This window comes from Cladosporium halotolerans, assembly GCF_011745625.1.
Source record: "Cladosporium halotolerans strain TM138-S3 chromosome Unknown Sca42, whole genome shotgun sequence".
NCBI lineage: Eukaryota > Fungi > Ascomycota > Dothideomycetes > Cladosporiales > Cladosporiaceae > Cladosporium > Cladosporium halotolerans.
This window is the reverse complement of record NW_027191493.1, coordinates 49921-72473: the sequence shown is the minus strand read 5'-3', so window position 1 is coordinate 72473 and position 22553 is coordinate 49921. Positions and strand designations below refer to the sequence as shown.

General features: G+C 57.1%; 8 protein-coding genes across 8 annotated transcripts; 4 read left to right on the top strand and 4 right to left on the bottom strand.

Moving 5' to 3' along the window:
- Window positions 1–669: 669 nt before the first annotated feature.
- Window positions 670–4144, top strand: WHR41_08405 (uncharacterized protein; the record flags this gene model as incomplete). Its single annotated transcript, XM_069377009.1, has 5 exons — window positions 670–1576; window positions 1633–1668; window positions 1725–1842; window positions 1899–2081; window positions 2152–4144. The coding sequence occupies 5 exons, from the start codon at window positions 670–672 to the stop codon at window positions 4142–4144; spliced, it is 3237 nt and encodes a 1078-aa protein (XP_069226033.1).
- A 420-nt stretch (window positions 4145–4564) lies between these two features.
- Window positions 4565–6496, bottom strand: WHR41_08404 (uncharacterized protein). Its single transcript, XM_069377008.1, has 3 exons — window positions 5941–6496; window positions 5268–5884; window positions 4565–5200 (listed from the first exon to the last, which is right to left on the bottom strand). Exons 1-3 carry the CDS (start codon window positions 6344–6346, stop codon window positions 4718–4720), a joined length of 1506 nt encoding a protein of 501 aa, XP_069226032.1. The 5' UTR covers window positions 6347–6496; the 3' UTR covers window positions 4565–4717.
- Window positions 6497–6912: 416 nt separating this feature from the next.
- WHR41_08403 (uncharacterized protein) lies at window positions 6913–7968 on the bottom strand (the record flags this gene model as incomplete). Its single annotated transcript, XM_069377007.1, has 1 exon — window positions 6913–7968. One exon carries the CDS (start codon window positions 7966–7968, stop codon window positions 6913–6915), a length of 1056 nt encoding a protein of 351 aa, XP_069226027.1.
- A 206-nt stretch (window positions 7969–8174) lies between these two features.
- WHR41_08402 (uncharacterized protein) lies at window positions 8175–9321 on the top strand. The gene is made up of 3 exons (XM_069377006.1): window positions 8175–8408; window positions 8465–8729; window positions 8788–9321. The coding sequence occupies exons 1-3, from the start codon at window positions 8357–8359 to the stop codon at window positions 9248–9250; spliced, it is 780 nt and encodes a 259-aa protein (XP_069226026.1). The 5' UTR covers window positions 8175–8356; the 3' UTR covers window positions 9251–9321.
- WHR41_08401 (uncharacterized protein) lies at window positions 9287–11371 on the bottom strand (the record flags this gene model as incomplete). The annotated part of the gene is made up of 1 exon (XM_069377005.1): window positions 9287–11371. The coding sequence occupies one exon, from the start codon at window positions 11369–11371 to the stop codon at window positions 9287–9289; it is 2085 nt and encodes a 694-aa protein (XP_069226029.1).
- Window positions 11372–11543: 172 nt separating this feature from the next.
- WHR41_08400 (uncharacterized protein) lies at window positions 11544–12559 on the top strand. The gene is made up of 3 exons (XM_069377004.1): window positions 11544–11875; window positions 11928–12012; window positions 12068–12559. Exons 1-3 carry the CDS (start codon window positions 11608–11610, stop codon window positions 12321–12323), a joined length of 609 nt encoding a protein of 202 aa, XP_069226028.1. The 5' UTR covers window positions 11544–11607; the 3' UTR covers window positions 12324–12559.
- A 3448-nt stretch (window positions 12560–16007) lies between these two features.
- On the top strand, window positions 16008–18424 carry GT2 (Type 2 glycosyltransferase). Its single transcript, XM_069377003.1, has 4 exons — window positions 16008–16361; window positions 16476–17318; window positions 17373–17667; window positions 17728–18424. The coding sequence occupies exons 1-4, from the start codon at window positions 16327–16329 to the stop codon at window positions 17935–17937; spliced, it is 1383 nt and encodes a 460-aa protein (XP_069226023.1). The 5' UTR covers window positions 16008–16326; the 3' UTR covers window positions 17938–18424.
- A 2488-nt stretch (window positions 18425–20912) lies between these two features.
- Window positions 20913–22105, bottom strand: WHR41_08398 (uncharacterized protein). Its single transcript, XM_069377002.1, has 2 exons — window positions 21539–22105; window positions 20913–21486 (listed from the first exon to the last, which is right to left on the bottom strand). Exons 1-2 carry the CDS (start codon window positions 22024–22026, stop codon window positions 20946–20948), a joined length of 1029 nt encoding a protein of 342 aa, XP_069226022.1. The 5' UTR covers window positions 22027–22105; the 3' UTR covers window positions 20913–20945.
- Window positions 22106–22553: the final 448 nt, after the last annotated feature.

Below are 22553 nucleotides of genomic sequence, written 5' to 3'. Positions count from 1 at the left end.
TGCCCTCGAACCGCCTTGTTTGGAGACTTCACAGATTTGCGGCGTTGAGAGGCGTGCGGCGGATTGGCTGGAGACCTTGGACGACGCCATCTTGGATACTGGCCTTTGCTTTTTGGATCGACCGGAGACATATTTTCGACGCGAAGATCGGTCTCGAAGGCACGGGTCCTGCGTCTCTTGCGCGCCGTGTGGACTGAAGCGTATTGGCTGTGTGTCTTGATACCTTCTCAGCCAGGTCATTTTTGTTGGCTGGAGCTCAAACCACCTCTGCTGGATAGTTCTTTCGCAAGCAGTATCGTCACGGCGGGTTCTGTTGAAGGCGCTGGACCGACTCATGCCAAAGGCGACCCTAGCTTGGCGCTTGGAAGCAATCGAACGTTAGCCAATTGAGGCTTCTGCGAGGAGCTCACCTGCCGGTCGCCACCCTTAAAACGAGTTACTCTTCTCCTGAAATCAAATCCAATTGGACTGGTCGTCGATTGACAACGCTGTCCGATCGACGTTTTTCGTTTGGTCAAGGAGGTCGAGACTGTTGCTCGAGGTGATCGGGGAGTCTTGGTTGTCCGGTGGAATCGGTTCTGTAAAGGCGATACACTCACGGACGGCCTCAAGTGACGAAATCAAGACCATTACGGAGCACACCTTCGCGCGCTCTTTCCGCTGTTTACGATGGCAACTCCCGCCACTCCGCTTCTCGCGGACCTCGAATCTAACCTCACTTCACGCGCCCAAAGCTCGCCCCGCTTTCCCACCCCTCTTTATCGCCCACCCACACCTGATCCACGACACACTCCCACACCTCACTTATCACAAACATTCCACCCATCGACTTCAACCACACAAAGCGACAATCACCGGAGGCGACTTCGCAAGAAACCGACCGCGATCTACGTCGGCGACGAGTGCCAGAGACGCGCTGCAATCGAAGCAGACACGCTCTCTGCCCCTCAATACCCTTCTCACACCTCACTTTCTTGCATCCTCCCTCTACCTCCTTCGACCCCCTCACCTCGTTTCGCCACCTCGCCGTCGCTGTCTTCAGGCAGCACTCTTCAATCTTCTCCGGCACTCACGCCGAAGACCGAGCACTTCCCCGGCTCTTGCAGCGAGCCGCCACCAGCCGCGACAAAACCGGACGCCATTGGCGTCTTGACTGGACAAGGTACGTACGGTTTGAGGCGCGCCAAGCGTCTCCCTCATCGCAGCCAGGACCTCTGGGAGGTTCACGCGGTTGTGCACATTTGCCAAGGCAGCGCGGAAAGGAAAGGTGGTCAGCGGAGCAGGAGTGAAGAGTGCCACGCACAGACACGCGCCGCCAACCCTACGCCCATTACCACGCAACCTCCGACCATCAGCACTCCAAACGAGCAGCAAATTGCCGCACCGTCCACAAAGCTCGCGCGCAAACACGCGACAAATCGCGACAGACGACTCAAAGGGTTCCACGGAATCCACTCAGAGTCTGCAAGCAGAGAAGGCGGCCTACTAAGAGCTCAAGAGGAGGAGACCTCGACCTACTCATTGTCGAAATATCATTTTCCAGCCCCGCCCGGCGACTACCGCGTTGGATTGAGTGGTACGTCTTCCTCACGTGACTCTGAACCCGCTGGTTTGCGCTTACCTCTTGTTAAGGCGATTTGCAACATCCGAAGACAATCCATTACCGAGGTTTGTGATTGCAAGATCCCATTGCGACTCCGTGTTATAAGCTGATGTTCTCGTAGGCGCTTCGTTTGAATTGGTTAACCCTCACGCGTCGCTATTATTGAGCGCGTCGCATTTCGAACCTTCCGAAGAGCAGGACAGACTCATCGACGACTACCTTGAATCACCCGACACCATGTGAGTTTCTTGAAGGCACTGTCAACGGCAATGGCGTACTGATGTCTATTCAACAGGCCGAGAGCACTTTACACCGACCCGGCGACCGCCCGTCGTAACATCATGGGTCTCGAGGGGCCGGGAGATCCCACCGAAGCTGTTCCAGCCAGCAATGAAATCTCTACAACGTCGCTTGTGCCTTCAAGGCCACCTTCAGATCCTTTCGACCTTCGGGTCTCTGATGTGCCTACTCAGGCGGCGTATGTACCAGCGAGATCTCCCATCCCCCGTCGTTTTTTGAGCTCACTTACGAGATGCTTCTCTTCGCAGGACTCTGGCTCATCCCAGCACGACCGAAGATAATACCATCGGTGGCATCGTGGATCACTACAACTACACCCGTGAGATCCCATACGAACACGAGGACACCCTGCGCGCGTTGGAGAGCGGTGCCGTGTCAACTCACTCGCCATGTGTCTTCAATAATCAGTCACCAAGAGGTGTGCAGGAGCACATGAGCGAGGATCTGTCGGGTAAATCTTCAGAGCTTCCAACCAGCGATCGCACCTACGGCGACACGAACCAGCTGCTCCAAATCCCGAAGCAGTGCGACTTCCCTGGCCTCTCACCGCAGAGACTGCAAATGATGGATGAAGGCGCCTTCATGAGACCTTCACCCGTGCGCACAACCACGGAGATGACGTTGGACTCAACTGTCCGGAGCGCTTCAGCGAGCATGCACAGCGCCAACTCTCCACTCGGCTCAACGGCATCAGACACAACTGAGCGGCCAAGGGGAGATCGTCCAGATAACACCCTCCCCAGAGACGTGGCTTTCAACTTCTTCCCAATTGATGGTGCCGACGACGATGCAGATTGGGAGACGACCAGAACCGAGGATGAGCAGAGTTTTCGCGACCGTATTGCTCGCGCTAGTCAGGACTCGTACGCAAACACCAGCACTTATGACGAGCGCTACCGCCTGAGCGCTATGTCTGACGCTCCTGTCCGCGGGCAGGTCGTGTATATGGATTGCATGAGCGTGGGCAGGGACACTGAGCGCACGCCGCCTCGCCGTGCAGATGACGTTGAGAGAGCCACCAACGCGCTACACAGGATCTATCAAGAGAAGGTCCTTGAGCAGAACATCATTCCGGACCCTGCGGCAGGGCATCAAACGTCAAAGGGGAAAGGCAAGCAACGCGAGGACCGCGGAATTCCATGGACTACGGGTGCGCGTCGGGATAGTGCCATTCAAGCGTCTCGCAACAATGACATCGAGCTGGAAGAGATCCGCAAGAACAACCCACAAGCCGTCAGACAGGCTGCAGATCAGCTATTCGCACAGACAGTAGCTGCCGATATCCCAATGCCATCCACGCCGACTGCACCATACACGCCTCTTGGCCGCCTTCGTGGCGTCCTCAGTCGCACGTTCTCTCGCGCGGAAATCATCACGCCTCCTTCGATCGTGGATCCATATTACATCCCCCCGTATCACTCAGAACAAGACGATCTTCGCTATATCCTTGCTGTCACCCCATCGAATGCCACCGTAGATCAGCCCAGTAATCGGCTCGAGTTCAGCGAATCGATGCAGACTTTCCGTACCGTCCGCGAGACTCCATTTCCCTCAGCGAACAACAGCCGTACTGGCCTCGATTACGGCGAGCGCCCTCTGCCCCCACCAAAGCCAGCAGCCGTCCACACTCCGGATAATCGCCGTCCATATCGTCCACCTACACCGCTCGATCCAAGCTCGCGCCTCCGCATTCGCTCTCCCGCTCGCCACAATCGCCGCCCTGCTATCAGCAGCCAAACGAGCCTCCGTGCCCTAATCACCAGTGGTTCCCCGACCTCAAACATCCAAGGGCTCACCGACCCTGAGATGCAAGAGGCCTCGCGGCGCTGGGACCTGCGTCCACGCCACTACGGGCCATGTGAGCAGCGCTACACCGGCCGCAACGCCACCGGGCCCTTCCCACACGCCATCACAGCCAGGCCTGCGCGCCCGAATCCCAGTGGCCGCATGCTCCTGAGCCCCGACGAAGTCACCAACGAGTACACGCTCCGCCTGCAGGAACGGCTGTCGGAGCGCTACCTGATCCTCATGATGATCTTCCCGCCGCTGTGCTTTGCGTACCACGTGGGGAAGTTCGACTACCTGATCGAGCGCAAGACGAAGGGCTACGTGAAGACGATGTCGGAGGCGAAGAAGGCCGAGGCGCTGTCGTACGGCGTGCTGGCGTCGTTTTTGTACGCGATCATCATCGTGTGCATTGTCATTGGTATCTGGTCTGGGAGGACCCAGCACACTAAGTGACTTGCCTGTTCCCTCTTTGGTCTTGATTTTGCGGCTTTTCTCTGTTCTTGTTGACGAAGATTGTTCGTTTTTTGTTGGTGGGCGGTTCTCTTCCCTTCTTGGCGGCGTTGCTTGTGCATGCATTGGTGTTTTTTCTTTCCTTGATTTGTCTTCTCTTCTTGTGTGTCTTAATGCTTCCCTTCCTCCCCCTCTTTTCTTGTTTTGCAAGGCGTCAAAGGCTGGAAATCGACAAGAAAATGGCGGTGTTTCATGGGCTTGGATGACGAGCGATGCTCTCACGACTGGAAATGCTCGGGATGACTACGAGAGAATGAGGTTGGGTTAACGGCAGAAGTGAGGCTTGCGTCAGGGTACCGGGAAGAGTTGGGCAAGCCTCCGGATGAGCGAGGTAGCAGAATGACCGTAGCTTGCGCGAGACAGCGTTTGGACTTCTTCAAGTAATTGATGAATGCAATGGAGATGTTGTCTCGCTGTACACGCGCCTAATCCTCACTCAAGTGGTTCACGTGAAGACGAGGCCAACCCTTCATTTAGTTGCAATTTCAATGCATCCTTCGCTTCAGTCTACCCTGCTCAGATGCTGTCGACGAGCTTGCTCCGATCCAAATGCCACATGTCCTTGATCCCCTCAGCAGCAGCCCGCATATCAATCTTCTCGATCTTCTTCTGCAGCACCTCCCGCCTGCTCACCACCTCTTTCGCCACATCATCCCAAGCCAACTTCGGCTGTCCGACAAACCCCTGCGCCTTCTTATCAACATCTACATTTACCAGCTTCCCCGCCCTCTTTCTCAACACGCCGTCGACAACCACATACTCAACGTCAGCAGGGCTCGAGTGCAGGATCACAGCCGCGACGGGATCATGCTGCGCAGCGCCGACCATTCCCGGCGATGTGCCGGAGAAGATGACGAGATCCGCGAGCTTGCCTTCGGCGATGCTGCCGACTCTGTTCGCCATTTTCGCCGCGCGAGCGCCGCGGATGGTTGCGAGGTTGAAAGCTTCCTCCACGGTATAGTGGACTGAATTGGGGGATTTGCCTTGGGCGAGGAATTTCTTCGGAGATGAAAGAGTTAGCAGATGGCTTTCAAACAAAGACCAAGTCAGCTCAGCGGCTACTAACCTCGCCACGCGACGCACGAGCAGACTGCAGTCCCATCCTGGCCTCACCGGGGATAAAAGCGGAATTGTTGCTATGGCAGTCGACACCAAGCGAGCAGCACTGTGGCATCGCATCACCCAGATCGTCCCTGAAAGCCGCCACGGGGCTGCCCATCGCCATCTGCAGCTCCGTACTCGGCGTGCTAGACACGTGCATGCCGAACTGGCGGTAGATATCCGCGTCCTCCTGCGACGGGTTGCCGCCGTGCGAGACGAGGAAGCGGTCGTCGAGGATGCCGAGATCGCGGAGCTGGGCCGTGTGGCTCCCGGAGCCTTGCTCGGGGACGCGGCTGTAGTGGTATGTGATCAGCTGGACTTTGTTCTCGCGAAGCCTGGTCATGAGGGCTTGGAGGTTTTCATGGGGCAGGAAGCGGAAGCCGTCGAAGGCGAAGCCGAGGGTGATGCGGCCGTTGGCCCACGGGGCTTTGGACGCGAGCTCGTCGAATTTGAGAAGGACGTGGCCGCCGAGGGAGTTCATCTCTACTGCGAACGGCTTCCATGTCTTCAGCAGAGGCGTCGGACAGTAGCAGAAGATGGAGCGGATACCGGAGGACGCAGTGGCGGCTATGACTTGGTCGCCTGTTTTTGTCAGTCTGCCTGGAATCGTCACAGCTATTTGCTGTCGGAAGACATACTATGCTCTGATGAGTAGTTGACATGAGCAAAGTCCACGACAGATGTCGTTCCGCAATCGATCATCTCCAAACACCCAGTAAGCTGAGCCCAAAAGGTATCCTCGGCCGAGTGCAAGCTGGACGTAAAATTGCCTTCCGGCATGTACTCCATCAACGTGTGATTTGCATGGCGGCCCTTGAGCAGGGTTTGCCATACATGATGGTGTGTGTCAACAAAACCAGGTGAGATGATCTTGTCCGTGCAATTGATGACTTCGGCGCCAGGCGGAGCAGCTATGTTCGGCGCAACCATAGAAATCTTGGAGCCGGCGACGAGGATGTCTGTCCGACGTGCCTCCACTCGATCGTTCTCCCCATGGATGAGAGCGGTTCCATTCTTAAGCAGTAGACATTTGTTCTGATCCATCTTTGCAAGGTGGTGGCGGCCGGTGCGGTTCCTCGCTTAATGACGTGAGAGACGAGCGCAAGTATTTGTATCTCAGCTTCGGAGGTTCACGAGTGTGGTATCTCCGACATATCTATACGGTATTGGGAACGAAAGCGAACGATGTCAGCTCCGAGTACGGAAGTTCTGTGACGATTGGCGAATAGACACCGTCTGCTTCCTATTTCGGAACATTGGCCCCACTTTTCACCGCAGCGATCGGACTTTCGCGCTTATGTGCGTGCGTGCTGTAGCGAAGTACTGGCGACTACCTCATGTGCTCCATACGAAACCGATGCAATTGCTCATATGCGATGCGTTGACAGGTTACTTTTCACATCAAACCTTTCACCCAGCGGGACGGAGCCCAACTGATGGCTTTGCATGCGAAGTCTGACAAGTGTATTGTCTCTGCAATTGGCTATTATGGTGGAGACAGAAGCCTTTCCGGCATGAGGATCTACAACGTATTTTTGAGACGCTCGAGCGCTTGTGTGAAAGGATTGCATGTGCTTAAGAATTTGAGTACAGCTCTGTGGTAGCATTAATCATTTCAGTCGATATGCTTCGATGGCAGTGCCTCGCCACACATGTTCTTGCTCCTCGGGGCGAATCAGTTCATCCAACAATGTCTGCACAGTCTTGGTCCACACAACCCAAGGGCTGTCGTCAGCAGGACCGTTGACGTTGCAGACCGGCCAATCGCTGCCAAACATGACGCGACCTGGTCCGAAATGCTTCAGTGCATGCGCAACCCAGGGCCGGATCTGAGCAGCAACATCAGTGTTCGCGCTAGGTCGCTCTGGTAGCTCTGAAAATGCCCCCGAGAGCTTCATATAGGTCTTCGACATGTGGGACATTTTCTCGATTGCCTGAGACCATCTGTAGTAGTTGGTGTTCTCGTGGTTCGGTGTCGTAGCGTCGCTGAAGTCGGGCTTGCATAGGTGGTTGATAATGAAAACGACCTTTCGCTCGTCTTGCACCCTGGCGTGAGCTTGCTGCATAGCCATGTAAACAAGCTCGAGCTGCCACGGCCCGCCAGAATGCTGGTCTACGCCTAGGTCGAATGAGAAGCCTCGTTCTCCAAGGAGCTTCAGATTGGCTCCGAAGTCTCCGCCCAAAACCAGCGCCTTGAACTCGTTTTCGTCATGTATCGCTTGGAGGAGAAATCGGAAACCTTTCACGCGTTTCCAAGCTGCTGGTCCAGCCGCCTGCTCAGCCAGCCCGAGCCATTCCTTCATGGTCTCCACTGGCTGGTCCATGGGCGCCCATAGGACGATGCCACGAAGCATTCGGCTGTCTTGTGCGCCATATTCGCCGTTGACAATGCTGCTCACAAATTTGACTTCATCCAGTTGATTCGCCGCCCAGTCTGCCAAGTTCCCAGATGGCTTCCCGTAGCGACGATCTGTTTCCACGTAGACGACGCCTTCGGCAACAGCCTCGCTATTCTTGTTGGTCTGTTGAGAAGCGTCGTAGTAATCAGGTAGAATATGCTGTCTCGCTAATGGCATTCCAGGAGTCATCCAAGAGTGCCCATCCTCGTTCGATGCGCTCTTTGGCCACAGGTGAATGTGGCTGTCAATGATCGTGTTCGCGCCCATGGTGCAAGGTATCATCTACTGTGGTTCGAGCTTGTCGATATTACTGATCGAGGGTTCGACTCCTTTCGTTCCTAAGCAACAGTATGGTGGCAGCTTCATTCGATCCCAGGTCAAGTCGCGTCTGCAGCACACAGCTGCTGACCACCTTGCCCCTCAGGGTGCTGTCATGGTCAAGGGTCGGCGTTTGAACGCCAGTGGCGCCCTCGGCAAGCTTTCGCCCGATGCGACCCCACCACGCCGAGCACGCCCACATCAAGCAGTCCGTTATGCTCGACAGCACCAAGAAGCATTGTGACGGGGCTGTGTCGGAGAGAGTCCCAAAAGCTTCTAGTTTTGTTCGTTGATCTCGCAACCTTCATTTGTCCGTTTTTAAGTTCTACAAAGCAAGATGGCTCGGTTGCTGGAGGGCAAGATCGCGGCGATCACGGGCGGCGTCACAGGTAGGCTACCAAAAAAGCTCGATTTCACTCTGTAGGAGCTAAGATCGTCTTGTCAGGTATTGGACGTGCCATCGTGCTCGAATACGTCCGTCAAGGCGCAAGTATTGGCGTCAATTACTTCCCAGACAACAAGTCCACATCGCAACTTGAAAGTCTAGTTGCCGAAGCAGGCGAACATGGTAGCAAGATCGTTGGAGTCCCCGGAGACATCCGCAAGCCAGAAGCAGGCAAAGACCTCGTGTCAAAGACGGTGGACAAGTTTGGTCGCTTGGACATCTTCGTAAGCAATGCCGGCGTATGCGAGTTTGCGGACTTCTTGACGTGAGCACCTAGCTATTCTCACAGCACGCAGATCTTGCATTGGCTGATCAATCTCCAGTATCTCACCTGACCTTGTGAACTTCACGATCGGCACAAACCTCAACGGCGCATTTTTCGCAGTGCAAGCTGCCGCACAGCAAATGGCGAAGCAGTCGCCTCAAGGTGGCAGCATCATCGGCGTATCCTCGATCTCAGCTCTTGTTGGAGGTGCGGGCCAGACACATTACACACCCACCAAAGCCGGCGTGTTGTCCTTGATGCAGTCTTGCGCTTGCGCACTCGGCCAATACAGCATACGCTGCAATGCGTTGCTGCCCGGCACCATCCGAACACAGCTCAATGACGAGGACATGGCAGACGAGAAAAAGCGAACATACATGGAGGGTCGCATTCCCCTAGGGCGCCTTGGACAACCGCATGATCTGGCTGGCCCAGCGGTGTTCCTGGCGAGCGACATGAGTTCGTACATGAGCGGATCGCAGATGCTGGTAGACGGCGGTGCATTTGTAAATCTACAGTAAATATCATGACCACGAGAGCACTCTTGCAAGCTCAGCTCAGTCAAATCCTGCAAAATCAGAGTCGTTCCCAGCCTCGTCGTTCTGCTGAGCCTTCGACCTCTGCTTGCTGGCCGCAATAGCACCTTTGCGCTTGTTCTCTTCGCGCCGCACATAGCCAGACTTAGTACTGATGCGTGCTTTCCTCGCGCTGTGGGGATCATTCGCCATGCCTTTTGCAGTCCTCGCCTCGACACCGCGCTTCTTGAACTTTTGTTTCTCGTTTTTGGTGAGTGCAGGGAGAGCATCCAGCAACCATTGCTGAACACCTTCTCCTGCAGCTGAGCCTTGCTGTTTCTGTGCCATTGAAACTACATTTGCCACGTGCTTCATGTAAGGAATGTCCTCCTTACTGTACAGAGTGACAGCAACGCCGCCTTGACGTCCTGCTCTTCCAGTCCTTCCGACGCGATGTACATATGCGGCGCTAGATGTAGGGATATCGTAATTGACCACTCCGTTGACTCCACGAAAGTCAACACCTCGAGATAGCAGGTCGGTGGTGATCAGGACCCAGACTTCGCCTTTCCGGAATCGAGTCATGACGCTGTCGCGCGCAGTGTCGGAGAGATCCGAGTGTAGCACAGCGATGCGGCTGATACCTCCAGCCTCAGCGGGAATGTCGTAAAGCAATTCCGAATGCAACGCAACGGCACGCTCTATAGTTTGCGTGAAGACGAGGAAAGGCGGACGGAGAGGCGGACCGCTTCCGGCGTTGGTAGTCGTCGGGTGTAGCAATTGTCTCAAGCCCATGAGCTTACCTTGCTCGGTTGCAGCGTAGGTAAGCTTATGCTCTACATTAGGTACAGCGGAGTCTTTGAGGCCAACGACGAGTCGGACAAGTGGAGCCTCAGAAATCTCGACATCGCTCTCTGCAAGGCGTTTTCGGCGCTCAGCGATGGTCGATCGAGCAAGATCTTCGACGTTGCTGCCCATAGTCGCTGACCATAAGCTCACTCTCAAGTCTGCATGGGACAGCTTGTTCCAGATGGCAAGGGTCTGATCTCGGAAGAGAGGATCCAGTAAGACATCAGCTTCGTCTAGCACAAGTGATTGAACGGCCGGGAGCGCGTTGTGGGTGTCGCCTTCCTGGTCCGCTAGTATGCTGTGCAAAACTCCAGGAGTGGAAACCAGGATATCAACCTTGACCGAAGACTCCTCTTCAGCCTTGTCCTCTGCACTGTCATCTGCTGCCAAAGAATGACCCAAACGCATACCCTTCCGCACCTGAGTGATCTTTATCCCCGTATTCAGAGCCAGCTTTTTTCCCTCATTCGTAATCTGCCCAACCAACTCTTTCGTTGGTGCAAGAATTACTGCCGTAGTGTGCCTTACATCTTTTTGACTCTTTCGTAATCTCATGATCTTGCTGAACAGTGGAATCAAAAATGCCAGTGTCTTGCCACTTCCTGTGGGAGCTACCGTAAGCAAGTCGATACACGAGGACTCGAGCGCCGCAGCATTTGATTCTGTCGGCAGGGGTAGAAACGATTTTGGGTCGTCTAATAGAACAGGTAGTGCAGCCAATTGCACTTCTGTCGCCAGATCGTAGCCTTGCTCAGAAACATTCTCCTGTAATCTCTGTGCAACGCCAAAGCGTTGGCGAAGCGCATGAAACTTCTCCAGCGGGCGTGGGTATACGTTCTGTTTCTGCTCTTTTTTGTCCTCTTTCGCTTTCCGCTTTTCCTTCTTGGACGATTTACTCGAGGGAGGGTTCAGCCAGGTCAACTTCAATTTGTGCGTCTTCAAGATGTGTCTGGAATGCTCTTCTGAATCGTCCTCCACTTCTCGGTCTGCGCCTTCGTTGTCTGCATCAAGATCGTGGGCGTCCGGCTGTGGTTGTGATTTCTCAGACTTCGACAGCTTCTTCCCAAAAAAGTCAAGACCAGAAACGTCGTTCTCGCTAGTCGCATTCCCGTCTTGCCCTCTCTTTCGCTTTTTAGAGGCACCCGCGGACGCACTATTGCGATCCGCGGCAAAGAGCTGAGGACGAGCCTGCTGTCCACTGGGCAGCGCGGCCTCTTTCTTGGCCTTGCCTTGCTTTGACAGCTTCGTCGAACGCGACAGCAACTTCAGAGGATCCATAATGGCAAAATACCGACAAGCCGAGCAAATGCGTTGCTCTCGAAAGCAAGCTTGACCTTCGCCAAAAAGTTGCGCGCGGTCGGCAGAATCGTCAGCCCTACCCGGGCGGTGAAAGGCGCGGCAGCATCCGATCAATCCCGAACCTCCAACCTCCGGCGAAAGAATTCCCAAGGAGATACCCAACGTCAGCGCCATTGCATCGCAGCCTTTGCACTTCACACCCTCCTTCACACACGATGTCGGCCCGTATCACACCCCGGTTCGCTCTGCGCCAGACGCGCGCGCTCGTCCAGCGCCGCGCCGCCTCCAGCACCACCGACGGCGCCGCCTCTGGCGCCAACAAGGCCAAGGAGGCTACCCAGCAGACCGCCAGCAAGGCGCAGGAGGGCCTTTCGCGTGTTCAGAGCTCTGCCGGCTCTAAGCTGAGCAGCGCTGGCTCTGCGATCAGCAAGAGCTTGGCTGGTGTCGGTGGCAGGACCGGCCAGGTGATCAGCTTCGTCAACAGTAAGAATACACGTCTATCGACAGAGAAGCCCAGCCATTGACAGCGCACTAGGCATGATCCCTCCCACCGTCTACTACGGACGCGTCGTTGGCGAGCTTGGAAAGATCGCTGTCCAGGGTCGCAACATGGCTCCTCCGTAAGCTATGCCACATCTTTCGAAGACAGGGATCCCATCAAACTGACTTTCACAGCAACATGCAAACCATCCAGACCTACCTCCAGCCGCTCTCGAAGGCTTTCCAGAACCCTTCCGCTTTCCTCAACCGTGCGCCCGCCCCGAGCAACCCCCAGTCTTTCCTCGCGCGCGTTCGCGACATGGACTCCGCCACTCTGAAGCAGGTCGGCATTGTCACCGCCGAGGTGATCGGCTTCTTCTCTGTCGGCGAGATGCTCGGCAGATTCAAGATCGTTGGCTACAGGAGCGACGCTGCCCACGCTCACCACTAGACGCAATTCGACAGGGTAATCTAGAAGGAGGAGAGGCGATCATATAAAAGTTGAAGGGCCGGCAACTGGGGATGAGAGAGACCGATGTGATGGAAGATGGAGTTGAAGAAGGTTGCCATTGGCATCAAGAGCAGCCATTGCAGGCAACACCGGAGCGCCAGAGGCTGCCTCTGGCGTGTACACTATCTGTGCATATTACCACCTTGCGGTATAAGAGGCCATTTCTTTTCTTGTGACTCCCGGTCTTTTTTTCATGTTCGGATGTTTGACGTTTCTCGCGCTCTTTCAATGGACTTCATGCGGCGCACCAAGACTTTGTAAGTTGTGGCTGGGGTTGCGCGTATCTGAAGACCATCATCTTGAAACCTTACCGAATTGACCGCTAAACAGCATCATCATAGGAATTACGCCTATCATTTGACGGCCATGGCCTTTGTTGAAGATGCAGCTCGGCGCGCGACATCCGGTGCTCTTTCCGTTCGAAGGGTCTGCCAAGACATGAGGTCCTTTCTAAGTTGAACGCCGCTTGATGAACCTCACCTCCTCATCACACCACACGGCTACGGCATGGGACTTGGCCGCATCACTCGCAATCTCTGACATCCGTGCAGAGTACTGTACAAGACAGACCATCGATTCCTACGCCATTTTACTCCCACCGATGAAGGAACATTTCTTGGCGTCTCGACCCAGGTCGTCCAAACGGTGACTATTTCGAGCGAACGCAATTGCAATTTTTAGATGTGCTATCGTCAGTGAAAAACTTCGGGCCTAGCTCATCAAAACACAATAGATTTATCACAATACAAGCATCAACATTAAGGTCAGAATCGCGACTCCGAAGAATCGAAGGTTCTGTCATCATCGCCACCTCTCCTCCACAACAGTGAAATCAAGGCTCTTATTGCTAGACTGACTGCTGGCATGGATATTGGCAAGCGAAGAGCACGTGATCATCGTTCCCAATGGCTCAAAATCGTCTCTGCCTGCGGTCCTCACGGAGGATGGCCGGGGAGCAGGTGCATTAGCAAGCTTGGGGCGCAACCTGCCACATGCTACCCAGCATCTAATCACTTCTGGACAAGGTCTAACGCCTTGGCAGTCCAATGATGGAGGACGGAGGATTTTCTTTAGACGCGAGCAGTGGCCGCCTGATTTGTGCGCGACAGCACATTGCCGGATATGACATGGACGAGTGTCGGTGTTGCAAGCATACTGCCGGACGCCTACCGGAAGCATGCAAGGAGCCTCCTGCACAGAGCGCAATTCGATCGTTCCTGCTTGGAGGACGTCACTAACATGCGTCCCTTTTCGGCATTTGCAAAATCACGCCCTTCGCAGGAGGATCACGTCGGCGTGCAGCGCTCTAGGGGATGGAATCCGTTAAGCGCGTATTTGCATGTACCTGCAGCGGATACATTCTCCCCGAGTTGTGTAACCGCGTGCGACCAGGCCTCAAAGGGCTCGTGAGTATTCCTAGGGCATCGTCGGGATCCGCTCCCTCTCTTCACACGTCGCAATGTGACAGCAGTCTTGACTAATGAGCACTGCCGCTAACGGGAATCATGAAGACAAATCCCACGCCCGTAGCCGAGACGATCACCCGTGCATGAGCCAGACCCAGACCCCGGAGCTGAAGACACCTTGTCCTCGCTTGACGACGGACCTTCCTCTTCATATACAGGAAAAATTCAAAATCCATTCACTCGCCAATGGCGGCAACTTTACCCTTATCGGCTATTCGGGGATGTCGGGAGGACATTCCTCTGCAATGCAAAGGCGATCGTGCAGCCCTCCCACAGCTGCAGTGCCTGCATGAAGTGACGCGGCTGGGGGGACCAAGCCCTCAAGCTCAGGTTGCATGTCGCATACATAGCGCCTTCTTGGAGGTCCTGCTCCGAGGCCGCCATGCAAGCGAAGCAGCATCGTCTGCTGCTATAAACCATGATGCACAGCGGCACGGGGAAAGCTTCCACCCGCGCAGATCGGCATTGGAGTCTAGCAGCAGCGAGGTTCACAATGCAAGCCAGCAACCACTTCATATCAACCGGCTGCGACACGCGCACACGAGTTCATGCGCGAGCGATGGCGAGCATGTGAAGGCCAACGTCAGCCGCACCAAGGCGATTACGAGCGACGACCGGCGCGTGCCAGCCTTGCACGACCTGCGGTGACAGCGCCGTGAGCGTCCAAGGAAGCAGGTCCGTGTTCTTGAAATGTGGTTGTATGGCAGCAGTGATCGGCACAGCGTCCACGGCCACAGCACGAGCCCGACACCCTTGAAGAGACAGCTGCATGCAAGTCGCAAGCCTTACTCTCTCAGCAGGCCCCACCATCAGGGTCCTGGGTCGCATGCGGTCGCGATGAGGGTGCGTGCGGGTGCAGACGGATGGCAGACGGGTATTTCGACCAACGCAGCCGTGACGAGCGCCGCCATGGGACCCGCGCACGCAACGTTCTTCTCGGGTGTACAACGGGGTGGAGCGAGGAGCCCACCTGGCCTCCGCAGTATAAGGGCCGTTGCTTACGCACAAAATTGGCCATCGCATCGCGCTCATGCAGCTCCCTCAACAGACTCGCCACGAGTTCGGGCGAAAGAGGCGACGAAGTCGCGGCCGGACGCTCCCTCTAGACGAAGTGGGTAGCGAAGCTTTGAGTCAATGCACACCCGTTCATCACCCTAGCTGCTAGCGCGCTAGCGTGAAGTCGTCATTAGCACGCTCGAGAGGATTAGCCGTTGTGGGTGAGGAGCGCACGCCCGCCGCGCCCGTGAACCCCAGCCGGCCAGCCCACATCGGCGATAGCCATGAGCGTCAGCGCGTGGCGCGCGCCCTCTCCACGCCGCAGGCGCCGCAGCCGGGCGCTGGAGGTGCGGACGAGCAGGCGGCGGCGGGCGAGGAGGGCGAGCGTGCGCGGCGCGTGTGCGAGGGCGTCGCTACCGGCGCGGATAGGCGAGTGAGGTGTGTGCATGCGACTGCGCGCGGTGCGTGTGGGAACGAGACCCTGGCGGGCCTGGGTCGCGGGCAGTCGCGGGCCTCCGGCCAGCAAGCGCCGAGCATGGCGCCGGGCAGCGTGCAAGTTGCTCCGCCCAGCCCGCGCGCGCGCGCAACCCGTGGGCCAGAGCCGGCAGGGCACCGCGGCGAGCGCGAGGGTGGGTGGTGGAGAGCGCTAGGCGGCGGGAGGTGCAGTCTGTGTAGATAGGACGACGACGTGCGGCGGGCTCGGGCGCGGGCAGCGCGACGGCCGCGCGAGGGCGAGGGCGAGGGCGAGGGCGGGCGCGTACAGTGAGTAGTGCGCGCCAGACGAGCAGCAACTGCGGTACTATAGTCTGGCATCCTCCACGGCCGAGCCTGCGGTGGGGGGGCGGCGCGACGAGTGGTGCAGTGCTGTACACACTCCCCACTCACCACTGCTGGATCGCTACTCGCACGGCACAGCACGCGCACGCGCGCCAGCAGCAGCAGCAGCACGAGCGCACCCGGCGTGGGTGGAGGGCCCCGCCCCAGGGCTCCAGCCTCTGCGGCCGCCAGGGCTCGTCGCTGAGCGTGGCCTAACACGCTGTGCTAAGAGCGTTGCAGTTAGCCCGCAGCAGGCGAGCGCCTAGCACTCCACCTAGCACGGCCCCGGCGCCGCTATCGCGCACAGTCAACAGCGGCGACGCGGCGACAGGCGCAGGCGGGATGAGGGGGCGCCAGCCATAGCTTTCTGCAGGACGCCGGCCAAGCTCGACCTCGAGTGGACCGACCCTTCACTCGCCTCAATCCTCACGACCCCAAGTGATCTCATACTCGATGGAGCTATGCAGGCTCAAAAACCGTGCTAGATGAAACAAGCAGCACATGCGGATCCGGAACAAGCGCTGCATGACAACCGAGGACTGCAATGGCGGCCGCTTATATTCCCGTTTGGCCGTCCTCTGATCGTTTCCCTTTCTACATCCCGTCGCCTGTGAGGTCTATGTAGACATCGAGGCTTGCCACTCCTCTCGTTTGCACGTGTCAGCATGGTTTCCTGGCTTGTTGTCGCCGTCTTTGCATGGTAAGTTTTCGACAGCCTCGCCCGGCCCATACCACTCCCATGTGCTCGCTGCCGTGCCCACGACGGCCACCCGGTGCCACCACGCCCTGCACGCCCGCTAACCACCACCGCCAGGTTGTTTCGATATGTCCGCTTAATAGTTAACTGCATTTCACACTGGACCTACCGGCCAGTACCCATACCGGAGACTCCAACATACACCTCCCAAGATGTCACCATTATCTTGCCCACCATCTCCTCCGGTGGCGAGGAACTCGACCGGACGATCCGGACATGCCTGCAGTCGGAGCCCTACGAAATGCTCCTCGTCACCATCGATTCCAACGCTGAGGCATTGACCAAGATCGCTCACAAGATCAACTCGAAGAAGCTGCGGGTCCTGAGCATCCGGGAAGCGAACAAGCGTCGGCAGATGTGCAGAGCCATCCCGGAAGTCACCACCAAACTCACCATCTTCGTCGACGACGATGTCATCTGGCCCAAGAAAGTGCTGCAGTGGATGCTGGCACCATTCGAAGACCCCAAGATGGGCGGTGTCTGCACATCGCAGAGACTTCAACGAGGCGAGACTGTTAGCGTCTGGAACTTCCTGGGCGCTGCCTACCTCGAACGCCGAAACTTTGACTGCTCTGCCTGTCTGCACATCGACGGTGGCCTGCCATGCTTGTCGGGACGCAGTGCGGCTTATCGTAGCAGCATCCTGCAGGACGAAGACTTTACCTATGGATTTACTCACGAAGAGTGGCGAACCTGCCAACTCAACGCCGACGACGACAACTTCATCACCCGGTGGCTTTACGCACACGATTGGAAAATCGGCATGCAGTACCACAAGGAGGCGGAGGTTCAGACTACCCTTGAGGACGGCCCTAAATATTTGAGCCAGTGCCTTCGATGGGTTCGTAGCAACTGGCGCAGCAACCTCACCAGCATGTTTGTTGAACGCCACTATTGGTTGTAAGTGTAGACTCCCTGTTCACGACTGGAGTCGATCATTGACCAGCATCGCAGTACTCAACCGTGGAGCACCTACTCTGTTCTCCAAACGACAGTTACCGCCTGGGCGTTCCCCTACGACTGCTTTATCTTCTACTCCTGGTACATGGCATCCGAGACCTGGCAAGCGGACGACAGGAAGACGCTCTTCATCGCTCTGGCCTTGTGGACCTTCGTTTTCAGCAAGACCGTCAAGCTTTGGGGTCACTTCTTCCGCTACCCGGCCGACGTCGTCTTCATCCCTATCTACATCGCCTTTGGATACTTCCATGGCCTCATCAAATTCTGGGGTCTCCTGACTCTCAACGCGGTATGTTCTTGTCTCGTAACACTTCTAGCATCCACGTGGCCGTTACTGACGTTGCATCAGACCACCTGGGGAAGCAGAGACGGCGCCGACACCGACAACCGCGTCCGCATGATCCGCCTGCCACGCTACGGCTCGTCCGACCCCGATGGCCGGAAATCGGAAACCTTCGAATACACCGACGAGCTGCTCCTCAAGCAAGAGTACCTGCCTGCATACGAATCACACAACAAGCATTCGCGCTTACCCCTAACGACCCGCTTTCACGACTAAATGACTTGTTTGGCTTCCACACGCGCGCATTCGATACCCAGGCGTCGTCTTCATTTTCCTGCATGCGCGACGCATAGATGTTTAGATTTGGGAGGGGAGGACGGGGAGGAAGCAATGGAGAATCGAGCGAAAAAATTGACTGGCGGCGAGCGAAAAGAAAAAAATCCGAAAAAATCTCGAAAACCTGGTCGACTTCACCATCATCATCATCATTGAGAGCGAACACATGTTTTTCCGGCTTCGCTTATTGTTCCGCGGGCAGCGTGTCGTTATTTTTCTCCGGCTGGTGGAAAAAGTTGGGAGCGTTTCTTCTTGCAAAAAGGAAAGCTGGCGGGGTCTTGTCAACATCAGGAAATGGCGGCTTTTGGCTTTGATCACTTGCTTTTGTTTTCCACGACACTTTTGCATGTCGCCTACATCTCGTTGTATTTGTAGACCTCTAATCACCCCTAAACCGACTCGCAACTCGCTCTCTTGCTCTCTCTCTCTCTCTCTCTCGTCTCACTTTCACATGCTCGCAAGCGAAGGGCGCGCTGCCCCGAATCGCCCCTCGCTCTCCTGGCGTCTCGTTTGGCTGCATGCTGCAGTCTGCAGTGTCACCGCGCGCGGCGGTACCTGTACGCTACATCCGCAGCATGCACGAAAGCGAGGCGCCCGTCATTCATGCCGCCGCGCCACATGGGACGACGGCACATGCCCGTCCTGCCGATGCAAGTAGACGAGCGCCTCCAATTTGCCTGGCGTGGCCGCGGGATGCCTGAGAGGGCGCCGGGCGATACGCGCTCGCTTGTCCGCTCGACAATCGGCGCAGCAGGCGCCGGGGTCGTCAGTCCGTCGCCGACGTCTATCGTATGTACAGCACTATAACGACGCGCCACGCGCTGCAGCCAGCTGGCGGCCGGTCTGCAGATGTGCAGCGCGCTCTTGTTATAATGGCGCGAGCAAAGCTCCAGAGGGCTGCGCGGCGGCGCCAATCACGGGCGGTACGGGCGACAATGGCGCAACCTCCAGCCGGCCAGCTGCGGGCCTCGTATATGGGTATATGGGTGGCTTGCAGGTCGCCGTGTCGCCGCACCTCGTTGGAGGTGTGCGCCAATGTACCGTACTGCATTCCAGGCCGGGCGTGCCGCCGTCCGACCGAGACGCGCGCACACACGCACACACACACGCCTACGCCTGCTGCGCCCGTCGCCGTCCGCCGGCAGGGGAGATACCGGCGGGCGTCACTTCACATGTTTTCGCTGAGCCGGCTACTGCGCGCGAGGCCTCCGATAGCAGTCAGATCGGGCGCGCGACCGGGGTGGCAGGGAGGCGTTGAGGGCTCGCAAGTCCACCGCGAGCCCACTGCAGCCCCGTTTGCGCCAGCCCCCCGCGATGCCTGCGCTGATGCTGGAGAGAACCATCCGCGCAACCACGCAGGGATCAAGGCCCGCGCGAGGGCAGATCGCATCATGCCTGTCATCGCTCCCTCTCGTCTAGCCCCGTCTCGGTCCGCCGTCCTCAGCTGCCATCCTGCCTGCCTGCCTGTCTGTCTGTCTGCCTATCCGCCTGCCTACCCGCCTGCCTGTCGTCGGCGCTCGCTGCGAAGGCCCAGCGGAGCACCGCATGCGGCTGGCCTGCTAAGCATAGCCAGCGCGTCATGTTGCTGAGGAGCTAGCACACGACTGAGCTGGCAGGTGGGTTGGGTCGGGCGCGGCATGGATCAGGCGATGGGAGTGGGTGGGTGGGCGAGAGAGCCATTGTTCGGCCCTTGATCACGATGGCTGGCCAGGCGACGGCACTCCCAGCGCCCTGGGTCGGCCGATGTCTGGCATAACAGCTTGCAGGCAGGCCGACCAGGTGTCCACCACAACCAGACGATAGCGGCCGTGACTCTTCTGGCCGTCGCGGCCGTCCGACACACGATTCAGCCGTCTTGGCCACCATCTCCGCTGCACTCAGCGACTCCACAGGTCTCACAGTCCCCACATAGCTGAAGACAGGTGGGGACCTTGACATCGCGCTACGGGGTCACGCTTCCGTCCTTTGCGACCCTTTCGGGAAACTTCACAAACTTCAGCTAGACGTCCTCTCTCCAGCGCGGGCCCGAGTACCCGCGAAGGGTAACAACGTCTTTGTCAGACCACGACCACAAGCGCTCGTGACATTCCTCACAGCTGAGCCTCCACGCCACCCAAACGCACAGTCAGCCGCATCGCCGCCATTATTATCGGCGTGGCAAAAAGGCAACGGTGGTGGTGGTGCCGACGAGTCATTCCTGCTCGGCCAAAATCACCCATTCTCACGACTATTATACCTCCCCTCGACTATAACTCAGGGTCTCCAAGGAAGGCAACGATGGGCAAGACCGTTGGCAGAGCTTATTGATTGCGCCGACGACCCCACATCGTTCGCTACCTGCAAGTCACGAACCTTCTCGCCAAAGCTAATGTGGGCGATCGACAATCTTCAATTGCGACGATGGTTAAACCCGCGGGGATACGTCCAGCAGGTCAACAACGTCAATCCCGCACGCATGTAGCCTTGTAGCCTTTTCCTAGTCCCATGACTGCTTTGGGTTTCTGCACGGACGGCGCCAGAAGAGATGAATGCAATAACAGCAGGCCGACGTTGCGCGTGCTAAGGGCGGAGACCGCTGCCGCCTCCGAGGAAAATCGCATCCCGTGAACAATGCGAGAGTGGTGGCGATGAGCGCGATCTTCCACACTAGGGGTTTGACGTCGTATGTGATGCGAGGGCTTCCTGTACTGCTTCCTTGGCGTGCCTTTAGGGCGAGGGCGCGTAGACTTTGGGCCCTGAGAAGTTTATTCGAGAGGGATCTGCAGAGAACAAAGCATAACGACAGCTCCGCGATATCACATGACCTGGGCTGCCTGCGAGCGATCGAACTCCCGTACGCTAACAAAGGCACAGCAGCAAGGTCGATAATCACGGTACGCGTTTCCCCAGACGAGGGTAGCGGCAAACTCACTCAATGCACCAGAGAAAGAAAGATAGACTTTCACGGTCTAAAGGCTATCCTCCAGCTTCTTCAGGCCCTCGTAGACCTTCTCCCACTTCTTCCACTCGCCATCACCATCCTCAAACCCTCCAGCGATAGGCAAACGAGCGCCCTTCGCGCCGCCGAAACTCCACACGCGCGCGAGCGCCTCCTTCAGTCCGACGACGCCCCAGCGCGCGACGAGCTTCTCGCCCTGGCAGATCCTGAACTGCAGCTCGCGCATCTCCTGCACCTCCTTCTTGCCGATGCCCTTGGCCAGGCTGTCGTTGAAGAGGGTGAAGAGGCGAACGACGACGCGCGGAAAGACGCCGGCGAGGCCGTCGATGGCCGCGACGCCGCCGATGGCGAGCACGGGCAGCAGGTTCTGGCCGAGGCCAGTGAAGACCGAGAAGTGGTCGTGGTCGATGTTGGGCGAGGCGGCGATCAGCGTCTGGTCGTCGATGATGCCGTGCGAGAGCTTGGTGCCGACGATGTTGGGGTGCGCGGCGAGCTTCTCGAAGGTCGAGGGCGCGATGTGCAGGTTGTTGGTCACGCCGGGGTAGTGGTAGCTGTGGCACGGTAAGTGAACGGTCTGGCTATGCAGTGTTGTGCGGCACGCACATCATGATGGGCAAGACGGCCTTGTCAGCGACGGCCTCAAACCATCGCTGGATGCCAGTCTGGCTCACGGCCGTGGCGAAGTAGCCAGGGCTCAGCACGAGGACCGCCTCGGCGCCGGCCTCTTTGCTCTCCTGAATCTGCTGAAGTGTCTCCTCAACGTTTTGCGTCGCAGTGCCTGCGATGATAGGCCTGTCCTTGTAGCCCGCGTCGTCAAGTGTTTTCCTCTGGCTCTTGATGAGCTCGTTGCGCTCTTTATTGGTGATGTGCACGGCTTCGCCGGTAGTGCCGAGAATGACGAGGCCCTTGATGCCGCCCTTTACGAGGAAGAGCGAGTGTTTAGATTGCGTCTCGAGATCGAGCGGAGGCGAGACTGGGTCATATGCTGCAGTACCCTCTGCGGCGAAGAACGTCGGGACAGGGACGTAGATACCGGCGGCAGGAGGAGAGGCCGGAGTTCCTCTACTTGTGTTGTGCATTGGGATAGACATTGTGATCAAGTGAGGCTGACAATTGTGAAGTGATAAATTGTATGGAAATGGAAGTAGAGTGTTAGAAAGTGAGAGGAGACAAATGGTATACAGAAGCAATTCTGGCAACCGCGCCCGAGGTACGCTTGCGATGCCTTTCGTCACTTTCCACTGGGTTGTCAAAGGCCGATGGCCGGCGTGCAACGACGGACCCCCACTTTGATGGCGGGGCGGCTACTTCGCTGCAAGATCGGCCGCTGCTTGCCCGATTGGAGCAATGTTATGCCGAGAGGAGATTCCAGAGACAGCCTTCAGTAGCATTATGCTCTTTGCATCTTTGATGAAATGCTTTGGAATGAAGTTAGCAGCTTATTCATCCATTGCCGCTCTGCATACTTCATGTAAGAAGTGAGGTCGAATGCCACGTGACGCGCTAGTCCGCTTTGGGTCACGACTTCAACGTCGTTGCTCTTTCTCTTACCTCTATAGTCCAGGCAATATTTGAGCATCATCAACCTTACAAACTATTGACTTGTACTCTCCATCAG

Excerpts from the sequence above, each read along its gene's own strand:
- WHR41_08404 (XM_069377008.1), bottom strand. The coding sequence starts at position 6,346 with ATGGATCAGAACAAATGTCTACTGCTTAAGAATGGAACCGCTCTCATC. Across the intron at positions 5,885-5,940 it reads CAACTACTCATCAGAGCATA|GCGACCAAGTCATAGCCGCC; the intron begins GTATGTCTTCCG and ends TGACAAAAACAG. Across the intron at positions 5,201-5,267 it reads CTCGTGCGTCGCGTGGCGAG|AAATTCCTCGCCCAAGGCAA; the intron begins GTTAGTAGCCGC and ends TCATCTCCGAAG.
- WHR41_08402 (XM_069377006.1), top strand. The coding sequence starts at position 8,357 with ATGGCTCGGTTGCTGGAGGGCAAGATCGCGGCGATCACGGGCGGCGTC. Across the intron at positions 8,409-8,464 it reads GATCACGGGCGGCGTCACAG|GTATTGGACGTGCCATCGTG; the intron begins GTAGGCTACCAA and ends TCGTCTTGTCAG. Across the intron at positions 8,730-8,787 it reads GAGTTTGCGGACTTCTTGAC|TATCTCACCTGACCTTGTGA; the intron begins GTGAGCACCTAG and ends ATCAATCTCCAG.
- WHR41_08400 (XM_069377004.1), top strand. The coding sequence starts at position 11,608 with ATGTCGGCCCGTATCACACCCCGGTTCGCTCTGCGCCAGACGCGCGCG. Across the intron at positions 11,876-11,927 it reads GGTGATCAGCTTCGTCAACA|GCATGATCCCTCCCACCGTC; the intron begins GTAAGAATACAC and ends ACAGCGCACTAG. Across the intron at positions 12,013-12,067 it reads GGTCGCAACATGGCTCCTCC|CAACATGCAAACCATCCAGA; the intron begins GTAAGCTATGCC and ends TGACTTTCACAG.
- GT2 (XM_069377003.1), top strand. The coding sequence starts at position 16,327 with ATGGTTTCCTGGCTTGTTGTCGCCGTCTTTGCATG. Across the intron at positions 17,319-17,372 it reads GTTGAACGCCACTATTGGTT|TACTCAACCGTGGAGCACCT; the intron begins GTAAGTGTAGAC and ends CCAGCATCGCAG. Across the intron at positions 17,668-17,727 it reads GTCTCCTGACTCTCAACGCG|ACCACCTGGGGAAGCAGAGA; the intron begins GTATGTTCTTGT and ends ACGTTGCATCAG.
- WHR41_08398 (XM_069377002.1), bottom strand. The coding sequence starts at position 22,026 with ATGTCTATCCCAATGCACAACACAAGTAGAGGAACTCCGGCCTCTCCT. Across the intron at positions 21,487-21,538 it reads GCCGTCTTGCCCATCATGAT|CTACCACTACCCCGGCGTGA; the intron begins GTGCGTGCCGCA and ends ACCGTGCCACAG.